General features: G+C 44.1%; 1 protein-coding gene across 1 annotated transcript in view; it reads left to right on the top strand.

Moving 5' to 3' along the window:
- Positions 1 to 1469: 1469 nt before the first annotated feature.
- The window catches only part of COL25A1 (collagen type XXV alpha 1 chain), a gene marked incomplete at both ends in the record, with an annotated part of 360422 nt that continues 348327 nt past the window's right edge, over positions 1470 to 13564 (top strand). Inside the window, 2 exons of the mRNA XM_084251726.1 lie at positions 1470 to 1766; positions 2785 to 2854. Coding sequence (XP_084107852.1) covers positions 1470 to 1766; positions 2785 to 2854 — 367 coding nt within the window. The remainder of the gene's footprint in view (positions 1767 to 2784; positions 2855 to 13564) is intronic.

Genomic DNA, 13564 nt, shown 5'->3' with positions numbered 1-13564 from the left:
CAGACACCTCGCAGTCGGGACCAGGGCGGGCAGGAGAGTCAGATAAGGGGGTTGACCTCGCCGCCACCTCAGGTAAGGGCTGACGTCACCCTTCAGTCCTCTCCTCAGCCCCGGGGCGCGTGTGTCCCAAAACGCACCCGTTTCCACTCGCGCCAAAGTGGGCGCCGGGAAACGCGGTAGCCCCGGGCTGCACGACGAGGACCGCCCGTGGAGGAGCCGCGGCACCCCAGCCCCCGGGAGCTGGGGCAGCGGAGAGAAACTCGGGGGGGCCGTCGGCAGCGAGGGGCGCGGGGACACGTACCTCAGGCCGCGCGCCCTCCGCCGCGGGGTGTGTGGGGAGCGCGCGGGGGCGCGACCGGCTCCCGCCGCCGCCTTCGAGCGGAGAGCCACAGCGCCCGAGCCCGCGGCCGCCCTTCTCCCGCCTGGAGGCCATTTCTCCACAGCCGACCGGGGCAGGAGGGGGCGCCGGGCCGAGCGTCCCCGTCAGACTCGCGCCTTCCCCGCGGCTGACCCCGCGGCGCCCCCCGCGCGGGCGGGAGAAGCGGCCTGAGGGAAGGCTGAGGTAACGGGGCGCGGGGGGCGGGGTCGCCGCCCGCCCGCCCAATCACCGCGGCCGCTCCCGCTCTCCGCATACATTATGCTAATGATGCCTCCCGCTCCGGTCCCACCCCCGCGCCCGCCCCTCGCGGCTGTCCCGGCGGGCGGGCGGGCGAAGGTGAATACATTATGCTAATGAGGTCTCCCGCGCCCGCCCCCTCGCGGCTGTCCCGGCGGGCGGGCGGGCGAAGGTGAATACATTATGCTAATGAGGCGGGCGCCCGCCGGCGGGGCGGGAGGGGCGCGCGGCGGCGGGGCTGCGCCGCGGGGGTCGGGGGAGGGCGGGCGCTCGGGGCGCGCGCGCTCCTCTCGCTCTCACACGCGCTCGCACCCCGGCTCCCCGGAGGGGATATAAGGCTCGCACGCGCGCGGCTGAGGAGACGCTTCGGGCAGCCGCCGCGCGGGCCTGGCGACGCGCCTCCGCTCCCCGGCCTCGCGCCGCCGCTCCCCGCGCGCCCGGCGCCCCGTGCGCCCCCGCGCCTCCTCAGCCCTCTCCAGACGTATAATTTTTTTTTTTTTTTTTTTGTGACTGGAACCGACTCCAGGCGAGAAACAGGTCGGCGTGTGGAAAACCCTGAATGAGGAGAAATTAGGCAAACTAACCCGCGCGCAACAGGTCGGCTCCGGGGCGCCGTCTGTGTGGACCTGACGCGCGGCCGCTGCCGGGCTCCGAACCCCGGGCCGAGGCGCAGAAGCGGAGGCGGGTCCGGCCCGCGGGGTGGGCGCTCACCAAGCCCCGGTCCGGCTCCGGCCGCGCCAACTAGTTGTGCCGCCCCCCGCGCTGAACTTTGCAGGAACCGGCCCTTTTTCCTTCCCCGGGAGGTTTCTGCGAGTGGCCGAGGGCGGCCCGCGCGGCCAGCGACCCCGCCGCGATGCTGCTGAAGAAGCCGGCCGGGAAGGCAGCGGCCCGGGAGCCGCGCTCCGAGGACCCGGGCCCCGCCGGGCCGCGCTGCGCCCGCCCCGTGCCCCCGTGCGCCGCCCTGGCCGCGCTGCTGTCGGTGGTCGCCGTGACGGCCTGTCTCTACCTGGGGGTGCAAACCAGCGCCCTCCAGGCGAGGATCGCCGCCCTCGAGTCCGCCAAAGGCGACCCTGCCATCCGCGTGCTGCCTGATTCCCTGGACCAGCTGAAAGCAATGGTGCAAGAGAAGGTGGAGCGCGCTCTGGCTCAGGTGTGGAAGGCTGGGGTTCTTTGCACGTGGAGAACGCCTTGCACAGGCTTTCGGTGCGCGCGGCCAGCCTCTCCGCATGCTGGGGTGGCTGCGTGTGCATTCGCTGGGCGACCCTCTAGGCCCCCTGTGGCGTACATTCCTCTCAGCACATCCTCTGCTATCGCCCTCTGTCCTTCCCCCTCTTCCTGACGTTTGCATGCGGAACACCTGAGGAGGTCTTGCGGGGAGGGGGGGCCAGAATAGGTAAGGGGGCGTTTTATCTTTTCCTGAGCTTCCTGGACTCGAACGCCCGCCGCTCTCCCCCACCCAGTGTGTGGAGAACATTCTTTGCAGAGATAACATCTGTGTTCGTCCTCCCATAAGACCAGAGGTGTTATTAGTATACAAAGAGTAATACTTTGTAAGGGGGAAATAGCCCTACATGATTATAACGCAATGATTTCAACCATTGAGTGTTTACTTAGTAAATATTTTTTTTTTTTTAAATCATGGCTTTATTTTTTCTAACACAGAGGTGTTGGAGTTGAGCCTAGGGAGGAATCTGTGTTATGCCTATCAAGCCCAGGGTACGCTTCAAATTAGAGTTAGGAGGATTTCTGGAACTTGCCTTCCCCAGAGGCTGTTTGGAAGTAGTTGCCACTCAACACGATAAACAGTTGACCTTCATGCATGAAATGTCCATATACAAACCCATAGCTTACCTAGAGCTGCAAAATGTGAATGCCAGGGTTTTGCACTGGCTGATATGCTTGAGCTGAGGGAGAGGGTGATGGTGGCAGTGGCTGAAGAATGGAGAAAGATACTATGCAAATCCTGTAGTTTTGATGCCATGTCAGTGCTCATTTTCTTTTTTTAGGACTTGGGTACTATTACCTTTTGACTGACGTCCAAGTCCATATGTAAACGTGACTTTTGCAGGCTATCCATGTTGGTGAATCAAGCATCTGGCCAGAGAGTCAGGTGGTCCATTTCTCTATGGTGCTACTGATGGTTCTTAATACCTTTTCTTTTCCTACAGAAATCCTACGAGCATATGGCTAAAATAAGAATCGCAAGAGAAGCACCTTCAGAGTGTAACTGCCCGGCAGGTAAATGGAACTGATTTAACCATGTTTCCTCCACAGCAGAGCACTTGAAAACAAAAGTCCTGTCTGTCAAGTCTACCTGTAATAATAGTAAAGAAAGAATGCAGACCCAACTTACTTTAATAAAATCAACATGTCTTAGTCAAAAGAATAGCAAAGAGAGCTCCAAATATTATTTTAAGCAGCATACCAAATCCTGGTATGGGAAAGCAGAGGACATCAAGATAATCCCCCAGGAAAATATGGGCATGATGCTCTTCCAAAGTTCTTAGATTCACAGAAAAGTATTCTCCAATTTTACTCAATTATTTTATTTTCTATTGTGAAAAAAAATTCCTTGGTGGCTCATGTTACATTAGTCTTGGTCTCCGTTTGTTCCCTTTGACACAGAATTGTATTAGTTAACCTCCTTAACTTCTCTTGCTTTTATTCTTCTCATTCAGAAATGTTCTCTCTTTTATCCTATTGCTGAAGATGAGGACTGAAAAGAAGTTTGTGCTTTATCTTGAGCTTTCCATCATAAAATATAGCATATTCTCATTGTCTTCTCAGAAAAAGCTCTTTTACGTACCATTTTCTGTGCTGCTTTAGGGAACTGGATTAATGACAGCATATCAGTAGAAGGATGGAGAAAAGCACCATCAGAGAACAGACTCCCCTGGGTAATCACTAAATCTTCCTTCACAGACTTCTGAGGCTTGGTAGTCAGTCAGCTGAGGGCTAACAATTTAGAAGGCCTTGGAATATGGCCACTGGACAACATCTTGTGGATTCAACTGATGTAAGCCGTGAAAAACTCCCAGGAGTCATGAGATTTTATTTCAGATCGGTCTTGTTACTGCATTTATGAATATTTTAGTTTCTTTATATCATCACTTTTGGAAAAGTATGTTTCTTACATTATCTTTAATGTTCAGAAACATGATATTTAGATACTTATCTATGGGAAGGCTAGTCTGTGTATTTTTTCATATTCTGAGGGTTTTTTAATTCTTTTTCATGGTAACTTGTTTAGACACAGCTAAACCAGGCACCATGTTTAGAAATTCTATATGTCAGCTTCTCATTGTACATCATAACCAATTTTACTATTTATGTTCTGCTGGATTGTCAACCATTATGAAACTATAGTGGTTTTTTTTTTTTTTAATGAAGCTCTTTCTGTGGACAAGACATTCAGAAATAGGAAAACAAAGAGTTAAGGTTTGACATCGTAGGCTTACTTTTAAGTTGTTTTAAGTTGGGCAGGACCTCAGAAGTCAGAAATTCAAGGAAGGCACTTTTCTCGTGCAGGACTTAACTCGAAACAACCTCATCAGCCTATAGGGATTATTTAAATCCCCAAAACAGTTGGTACCAGACTTCACTGATCAGACCACTTAAGAGATCAGCCTTTTTTCTGAATACAGTATTCTTCCTGACGAGGTGAACAATATCCAGTGTTTAATTCATCGGATTCTTAGTCAACGAGGTAAAAAATTGCTTCATGTTGTTTATGTAAAGGAGTTGTTAGTTTGACAACAACCTAATTCATAATCTGGAATAAATAGGACATTGAGAGTTTACTTTAAATTATCTTGCAAGATCATTTTGAATCATTTATCTTTCTAACATATTAATTTGATAATGTTAAATTAATATGTTAGAAAGATGGTTTCACCATCATAAATAAATAATAAACAAGCACAAGATAAGTGGCTCTTTCTATGGCTTTTTTTTCTCACACTCTCACCAATGGCTGCTTTACTTTCTTGCCACCACTAGAGCTCCACATCACATCAGTTTTTACCAGGTTACTTGCGAGGTAAATATCTGAAGGTGCATCCTCCAACCCACAGACTGAAAAGATTTCTTGCTGACAAATCGCTGTGACAGAAGTGGTCTCTGCGTGTAGAGTAGTGTGATGTCATCAACATTAAGGCTTTATGTTGCAAATAGTATCGTGGGAAAAACACGTGATGTGGGCTTTTGGTCGGTGAGGGACTGTCTCTGGGAACGAATCAGGGAGAAGGAGCTTTCCACCTGGTTTGGCTGTCACCCCGGTTGGCAGTGACTGAGCGTTGTCACCCGACATCTGTTGGTAGGCAGAGTGAGACAAGTCTGTGACCTCAGCTCAGTTCCTGTGGACACTTGCCCACCCCTTGAAGTTGACACTCTTGTTGACAGTCCCCGTCACAGAGCCAAGGGCTGATAGCAAGGGACTAATGCTGTGTGGTTTGTGTTCGCTTTAATCACTTTTCGTAGGACTTAGCTCCACTGGGGTTTTTCCAGGTAGGCTATAAGGAAATCATAGAGTTGATAGACCTTTTTTTCTTAAAAACACAGGAAGGAACTTGTGTGGAAGAGGGATGAGAAAGACTACCATTGAATGGTTTCTAATGAAAAGGGAAGCACTTGCTCTTTTCATCTGTACAACAGCCCTGAGAGCTAAGTATTAATAATCTCGTTTTACAGATGAGGGAACTGGACTCAGAAAAGGTGACCAACTTAATATAGGATGGGCAAGGTGGAGATTCATGCCCACATCTGACAGTGTCAAAAGCCTAAAGTTAATGAGGAATAGAAAATGAGTACAGGTTTGGGAGCTGGACACTTCTGGATTGCAGCCCTGGGTCTGCTAGTGAATAACTAACCTTGGTCAAACTAGTGAACTTCTCTGTGTTTCGTTTCTTTCATCTACAAGAAAAAGAAGTGGCTAATAATATCATTCTTATAGGGTGATGATTTATCTGAACAGCCTGGCATATTAATGGTTTTTCACTAAATGAAAGTAGTTCCTTTTCTTTTTACTACAGCAGGTCCTTGGATAAAGTCATTTTGTGAAAATGTAGATCAGCATTTGGGGCTACTGTCTGCATGGAGTTGGCATGGTCTCCCCATGTTTAATGTGGGTTTTCTCTGGGGAATCCATTTTCCTCCCATATTCCTAAGATGGGCACGTGAAGTTCACCGGTGAGTCTCAGTAGTCATGGTCAGAGTGGTGTGTGTGGAGGGGGCGGTGGGCAGGGTACACCCTCTGTTGGAAAGGTGTCCTTTTCAGGGAAGAGTCCCATCATGCCCCTGAGCTGCTGGTATGGGTTCCCTCCATCTGCCTCCTGAATTGGAGTAAGTGGAGTGGAAAATGAATGAATGACTACAAATAGAAATGATTTTTAAATATTAGATGTGTTTTGGATTTTTATTTAGGAGTTTGGTGATGTTTGTGTGACCAGAAATATGTCACAGGAAATTAGCTCTTGCTTTTATCAACTAACGTATTGGTCAGGCTGGTGTTTTTCTCTCTTTTCACTTACAGTTGCAGTGTCCAAGAATCTATTGATGACATTAAGTGAGAACTTACTGTAAATTATGTGCTGCTTTAATTTGGTCCCTGGGACACCTGATGTAGGTGAGAAACTGAGGTTTGGAGAAGTGTAATTTCCTTGAAATGCAGTGATTTTAGACCGGAATACTTCTTGATGAAATAAATACACTGTAGACAATAGTCAAACCAGTCAGTATCTCTTAGTGCTACGTCAGAGAAGTTTAATCCTTTACAGATACTTATATTAGTCTCCTAAATTATTTTTACCAAAATCGAGGGAAAAAGTTTTTGCCTTTTAGTTCAACCATGATTGAAGTAGCTAGAACCTGGACTTAAAGAGTATGAGTATAGTAAAAATGTCATTAAGGTTTTGATTCCAGGTATTTACAAAAGGAAGACTCTTTTTTTTTTTCTGTTTTTTTTATTTATTTTTTATTTTTTTTTAAATAATAAATTTTATTTTTATATTCCCCCATACAATTGCAAACGCCCCATTCTGACCCCAATCCTTCCCCTCCCGCCCCCCCACCCCCCAAAAAGTGCCTCTGGTTCATAGTTTTTTGTTGATTTTGATTTTCACTTTCTTATATTCATTTTCCTGGTCCCTTATTTAAGTTTTCTAGATTCCTGCTATGAGTGAGACCATCCGGTATTTTTCTTTTTCACAAAAGGAAGACTCTTAACTGTATAACTCTTACTCACATTTATTAATAGCTTATGATATTTACTCATTTTAAGTATGTGATCTAAAGGTAAAAAAATTAAGTTTTAGGCTTGGACAGCCATCACCATAATCCAATTTTCAATCCCATTTGTTGCCCCCACCCCACCTTTACTTCTTCTATGCACTCAGCAGTTACTCTAGAATGATTTTGAAGGTTACTTGTTGATTGCCCAAATATAAAGAGCCTGCTGTGTGCCAAATACCATGGTAGCTGCTGGGAATACCCCAATGCAAAGGTCAGCTTGGTGTCTGCCCTCAGGAAGCTTACATTTTCATGAGGATGACTTATAGTTATTTTCAAATGTCAGGAATTTTCAGTCATGACCAGTGCAACCAAGTAAAAGAATAGCATGCTTTGGAGCACTTGATCAAAATTTCATCCATGTTGTAAGCACTCAAGTTTTTTTTTTCCTTTTCTTTGGGAAGAGCAGAGAAATTCAAAACAGGAGAAAAATCACAAAGTAGAAAACCTGGCATCTGATTATAAATAAAAGCTCCAGCAATGGATAAAAAGCTAATTTGCATAGGCTTTTGGCCTGTCAAGAATTTATGGTCAGATACAGGTACATTGGTATGCCTGGTGCCTGGTATGTCTGATTCGCCCACATGGAAACCCCAACTGAAACAAAATGGTGCTTTAATATACAAAGATTTGTGGTAGAGAGGATGGCGATTTATCCTTCTGCTTCTCTGAAAAGTGAGATTGGGGTTGAATAAGAAACAAACCTTCCTGCTGGGTGATTCTGAGCATCCCTGGATCTGGCTCCTTCACATTCACTGACAGTCTGTAAATGGAGTGCAGCAAGCCAAGTGTCTGGGGAGTTAAGATAGAGATAAAAAGATATACTCTGGTCATTTCTGAGGTCTCTCTCCACCCTCTTAGTCTGTGAAATGATTGTATGCAAAATAAGAACAAACGTAAACAAGCAAAGTACCTGTAAGTCTATTGCGAGTGTCACAGCCTCTGGTGACTGAATTGGCAGCCTCTCAGTGAGGGGTGGAAATCAGTGTTTATCATAGCCTGAAAAGTTTTTGCACCCTTTCTCCTTCTATGAGAAGACCCCCTAAGGTGCTTTGCTAACACGATTTTATTTTATCATATAAAACTTGTATTTCCCGCTAACATGTTTTTTCCCTTAGGTTGGGCAGTTTGCTAATTAGCTGCACAGTGAATCAAGTACGTACATCAAGTACAGGCATGATAGCATATAGATTTTGAATTCTGTGACAGAGAGTCAGAAACTGGTTGAAGAAAGAAAGCAAATTAGAATGCTGTGTTTAAATGAGAATAGCAGGGATTCCCCTCCACTATTAAGGCCAAATAATATAATGTGGAGTCCCACAGCCTCCAAGCATTGGTGTGCAGTGGTTTCTGTCCTAATGAGCACAACAGTTAGAGTATAACACTTTTAATTGGCAGCTGGCAAAATGCCCTGTCACCCAAAGGGCCAGGGACATTGCTTTCCTGAAGTGGTATTGTTGTCTCTTTGCCTCTCTTCTATTTCTCGTGACTGTAAGATAGTCAGAAGCCCATTCTTCAAACATTCTTTTCACTTGCTGACCTTAGTGATTCTGTTTTGTTCATGAGCTGGGAATTATTTAAGAGAGAGATATAAATTCTGCATAAAGGTTAATTCTTTCTTGCTCCTTTGAAGAAGGTGGAGGTACTAGTAGCTTCCTAGGGACCTAATCACCTACTGTGCTTCTGATTGGTTTGTAATTGTGCAAAATCAACTGTGTGATATTTAAAAACCAGCACTTGAGTGTGAAAATTAGGTCTAGGAATGAAGAGGGAGGGCACTGCTCGTCAGGATTAAGTAAATGGAGAGCCGGTGGGGAAACACACTAGCGCAAGACTGTTTTACAGTCCGGGGAGCTTTTCCTGCTGTAAGGGAACCTCACTAGACACTCATCAAAATAACATCAATCTGTGTTATCGTGAGTGGAAACCATCCAAAACCTATTATGAAAAAGTGTTTTTATTCCATCCTACCGCTTTATAAACATTCCTTGGTGGTTTGATGGAAGCTGAGAATGTGAAAACATTGTTAGAGTCAGTCTGGGTTGCAGGCTAAAGCCTAGTCTGTGGCCACCAAACAAAAGGCCCCGTCCTCCCCGGCTTGCTGATAGGGGTGACGTTCCCTGCAAGGGTTTAATGCTTCATGGATATTTCAAATTTTGTTTCAATGTGTGGCATGTTCACATACTGAGCATAGGCTTTTTGGCCTGCTCTCCTTTTACTTACACATGCATAGCTACTATTTCATTTGGAAGGTGTTCAGCCATCTTGCAATTTAAAAAAAAAAATTTAAATCGACTTTTTTTTTTTTTAAAGATGTATTTATTTATTTATACAAGCACTGGGTACAGTCAGAAGCACGGGAAGGTGAGAGAATTCACCAGAGCCAGAGCGGGGAACAGAACAGGTAGACTGACGAAATACACTGCTGTGGGGAGCAGTGGGCGGCAGGGATCGAACCTGCGTTGCAGAGGCTGCGGGTAGCTTTGCAGCCCAGCGCTCAACCACTGCGCCACCAGGGGAGGCCCTTAAAATCAACTTTTAAAAAGGAGGAAATGCCTAAGAGTAGGAGGAAGAAGTGGAAATCACTTACAAATGAAAGCTGATCACTTTTCATTGGTATCATATATTCCTTCAATGATTATTTCGTGAATCATTTTACGATAGAATTCCTTAAGGAAATGCCACCAGAAGGCAGGCACCTTCCCTTTGTGGCCACTAGGGGGAGGAACGGAGCTGAATAGTTAGACTTCCTGTGGCCTGTGAGCTCCTTCTCCGTTAAATTTCTGACCTCTGTCTCTGCATGTCTGTGTGCAATGGCAAAGATTAATGGAGGAAGCGAGTAATTTCTTCCATCTATATTTGAAGACTAAAGTGTCCCAGCAGCTTTAAGATATCCGAAGTAAATTTAGGTATCTTAGCTATCTAAGATATTTAAAGTAATATTTGTCAGTAATACAAGTGGCATTTGAATTTGTCCAGAAGTGTAGTTGTGTAGTAAATAAATTCTTATGCACAAATTTCAGGCTAGAATTCCAGTGGGGAGAATAAGCAAACTAAATGTAATTGCATTTACTAGATGGGGATTTTGTGCTTATGTTTCATAATTTCTCAGAATCAAGAATCATTTGCAATTGCTACCATGGTTTTGATATCATTTCAACTTGTTATTGCTGAAGTTGTCACATGATAAGATAGTTGGACTATGTTCTTTATTTTTATCACATCGTGTTCCTTGATCTGATTATTTGGTCTGATTTGCCAGAAATGCTAAAAATTATCTTCATTTGGATATTAGTAGTTTAGATTTTAGGTGCTCTAGGCTTCTGGATTATGTGTACAACATTTTTATTCTTATATTTGAAATGTGGTTAGCATATTTAAAGATAATCATCCATTTAGGCTGAGTGACTGGGTAAAGGACATGAACTGTAGCCAGCTCTAGTGTGTACATTATGGAAATATTGAGAGTGAGAATATGTCTAACAAGAAGCAGCCTGGTAGAGGTGGGACTAGGGGGGATTTTCTTTACCAAAGAGTTCAGGTGTAGGGACACTAAAAGCAGGGGTTATCAATAAGCCCACATTCCCTGTTCGCTCTTTACCATTATTCTTAAATTTTCTATTGTAACAAAATTCTGGAATATGGTACAGCATCAGAATGTCTACAGCCAGCTCTTTCACTCTTGTAGCAGCTAATGGGTGACAACAATTGCACCCAACAATCGCAGCAACCCTGTCTACTTCAGGTCTATTGTAGGGCAAGAATGGTGTTCTTATTTTTTGATCCTTAAGCTGGTAGAATTAGATATGCCAGGAAAATTGACAGAGGTCTCACCCAATGTTCCTGTAGCTTGGTCAACTCTGGGGGCAATTCTGTTTGTATTACCCTTGTAAGAATTACGATAAAACTTGAGTTCATTTTCAGGGTCTCCAGAATCTAGCTGGTATTTTTAGATGTGCGTGATAAGATCTTAAGACATTTCCGCCAGCCACACCCAAAAACCCACTTTTGGACTTTCAAGTCCTGCTAGAAATACTGACAAATCCTAGGCCTATGTGAACTTTGAAAGATACTTTTTACTGAATACTTTTGTACTGAAAAAATTAGGGGTCAAGGTTAGAGCAAGTAAAGCTTGAATGGAAACAAGCTTCTTAAATAATTGCCTTTCTGAGAATGGTTATCATCCTCTTTGGGAGTCAAGTGAGTGAGGTGACCCTCAAGGCACATCCTCACGGCTAAGTGGTCTCACGGCATCATCATCCTTCCTTCCCAAGGAAAGGGGCTCAGGACTCCAATCCCACCAACCTCATTTACACGCTCCACGGCTGGAGCTCTGGCTAGTGTCTGTGTATCCCTGGGGCTTATTGTAGAGTTCTCCATGGAAGGTTTTCATAAAAGTTCATCATTATTACAATGAAGATCTCTCAGCTTGCCTTGGATGAGGACTTTTATTGTGGTTTATCTCTTTCCACATACTAATATTCTTAGCTCTGTACCTTTTTAACACGTTCTCTGAGGACTCTGTGAACCAGAACGTATGAAAGTTTATATAAATCGTGATCAAGTCGTTCAAGGGTTTTCAACATTTTTTTAAAGGCTGAACACTTTCAAAAATGAAATCGTATGAAATACCCAGTATAAGAACTCAGATACAATGTTAGCTACACACTGATTGACCTAGTAGGTCAGAGGGTGCGGAGACCAAGACCCTCTATGCTGTCTCTGCTGCCCACCCACCTCCCCATCTTGGCTACTAAGATAACCCCAAAGATCATAAAGACTCTATAGGAAACTGTTAGGAACCACTGAAATCCCTGTGTCTAGGGATGCATGTATTTGTCAACCCAAAATTCTGTAACTAGAAGCATTACCGGGAATGATGCAACATCTTTTATTAAAATGAATGGAATCCAGAAATGACTGTTAATGTGATATTGTCCCTTTAATGGTGTAGCAGTCCAGCATAGCAGATGTAAGAGTAATAGCCATATTCTTGGGAAGCTGGGAAGATCACTTGTGTGGCTGAGCAGGATTCATCAGGAAATCAAAATCTCACCACCTCTTTTTTGTTAAAGTCACTTTTCAAGCCTTCAAGTCACAATATTGCTCTTATTTTAATGACAGTTTCTTGTGTTTTTTTCAAAGTTTCTTTGTATTTTTACTTCTTTAATTCTAAATAGTCACATAGGGCTTTATGACCAACATAGCAATCCATTGACTTTTTTATATACTTATATAAAGTAGGTGACTTTGAACTAATAGTTAGTACTAATTTTCCAAGTAGGGTATGAGAAATAGTTATCTCCAAAATTATATATTTTTGTAGGGAATCTCTATTGTGGAAAAGTTATTAAAGATGCTTCTGAGATGTTCGAGACTTTCTTGATTTTTATTTGTGTGCTACAGTGCTATTGTTTATGTATTGAAATTTGAATTGATAGTACAATGAGAACATATGATTTGTGCGTCTATGGTTAAAGAATAATAGGAAAAACCTTCAGGAATTTTAGCTTTAGCCAATAGTGAATGATATATACAGTACTTTTCAGCAAAAAAACTGTAAATCTGGCTACAATCATATTGTAGCAAGTACTGCAGAGGAAATTTGAAAGACAATACTCTACCTCCCATTGAAATGAATGTCCACTGTCATCGGCAATGCTGGTTACTGTGTGAGTAGCTAGTTGTGGACAGTAGTTTGGCCGAGTGCAAGGCCTGCATCAGTTGTCTCATTGGACAGTTTGCACGATGACACAATAACTGTACAAGTAATTCAGCTTTGGGAAGCAACTTATTTTCTCTTCAATGCAGTCTCAAACCATGGGCTTTGAGGGAATCTGCAAGAGAAAATGACTAAAAAAAGGCAGCTTTAGTCACTTTGCCCTCTGGCAAAAGACAACCATCAGTATGGCAGCAAAGGTAGGAAGAGCTGAGCAAGAACCTAGGCAGGAAACGTTCATTTATGCACAAAAAGAGGCTTGACCAAGCAGACTGTCTCTCTTAAATTTGCTTCCCAAATCCTACGGGTATACTGACAACTTCCTGGGAATTTTAGCAGCAAGTCTGACAGTGTGGCTTAGCATTACTATCCACATCATGCATCTGGAAGTTTTTAATAAAAGAAAACTCTGGCATTGAGAAATTACATCCATAAAGTAACAGAGGCTTTCATGTTCTTGTCTATCACTTCCTTCTGTGCAAAGTCATTTAATACTCTAAACTTTAGCTACTTTTTTTTAGGATACTTCTCTGAATATTGGTTTGGTTTTGTAATCAGGATCATTGTAAGGAGTGGCAAAACTTAGGTTACCACTTTTGGAATATTAAAAAAGGTTAACGTATGTTTATGCCAACAGTATCCTTGAATATTCTTGAAGGCTGTTTTCTACATGAGGGCCCATGGCACATTTTATTCAGGATGTGTTTGCATGCTTTACGCCTTCTGTTTGAGTGGAGCATCCTTCCTCCATCATGGGTCCTCAAAAAAGAAATCCAGCTAGAGGAATTTTATGCCCAGTCGCATTTACTCTGTGTGTGCGTGTATATGTGTGTGTGTGTATGTACATGCATATGTATTTATCATACATCATTTTATCCCATTGCAGTTTTTACAAATCTCCACTCTTGTTTGATTGTAGTTCTAGACCACTAGCACTTGAATAC

This window comes from Talpa europaea (assembly GCF_964194135.1).
Source record: "Talpa europaea genome assembly, chromosome: 13".
Classification (NCBI taxonomy): Eukaryota; Metazoa; Chordata; class Mammalia; order Eulipotyphla; family Talpidae; genus Talpa; species Talpa europaea.
Note: the sequence above shows the minus strand (reverse complement) of the source record. Positions and strands in the feature narration are given on the sequence as shown.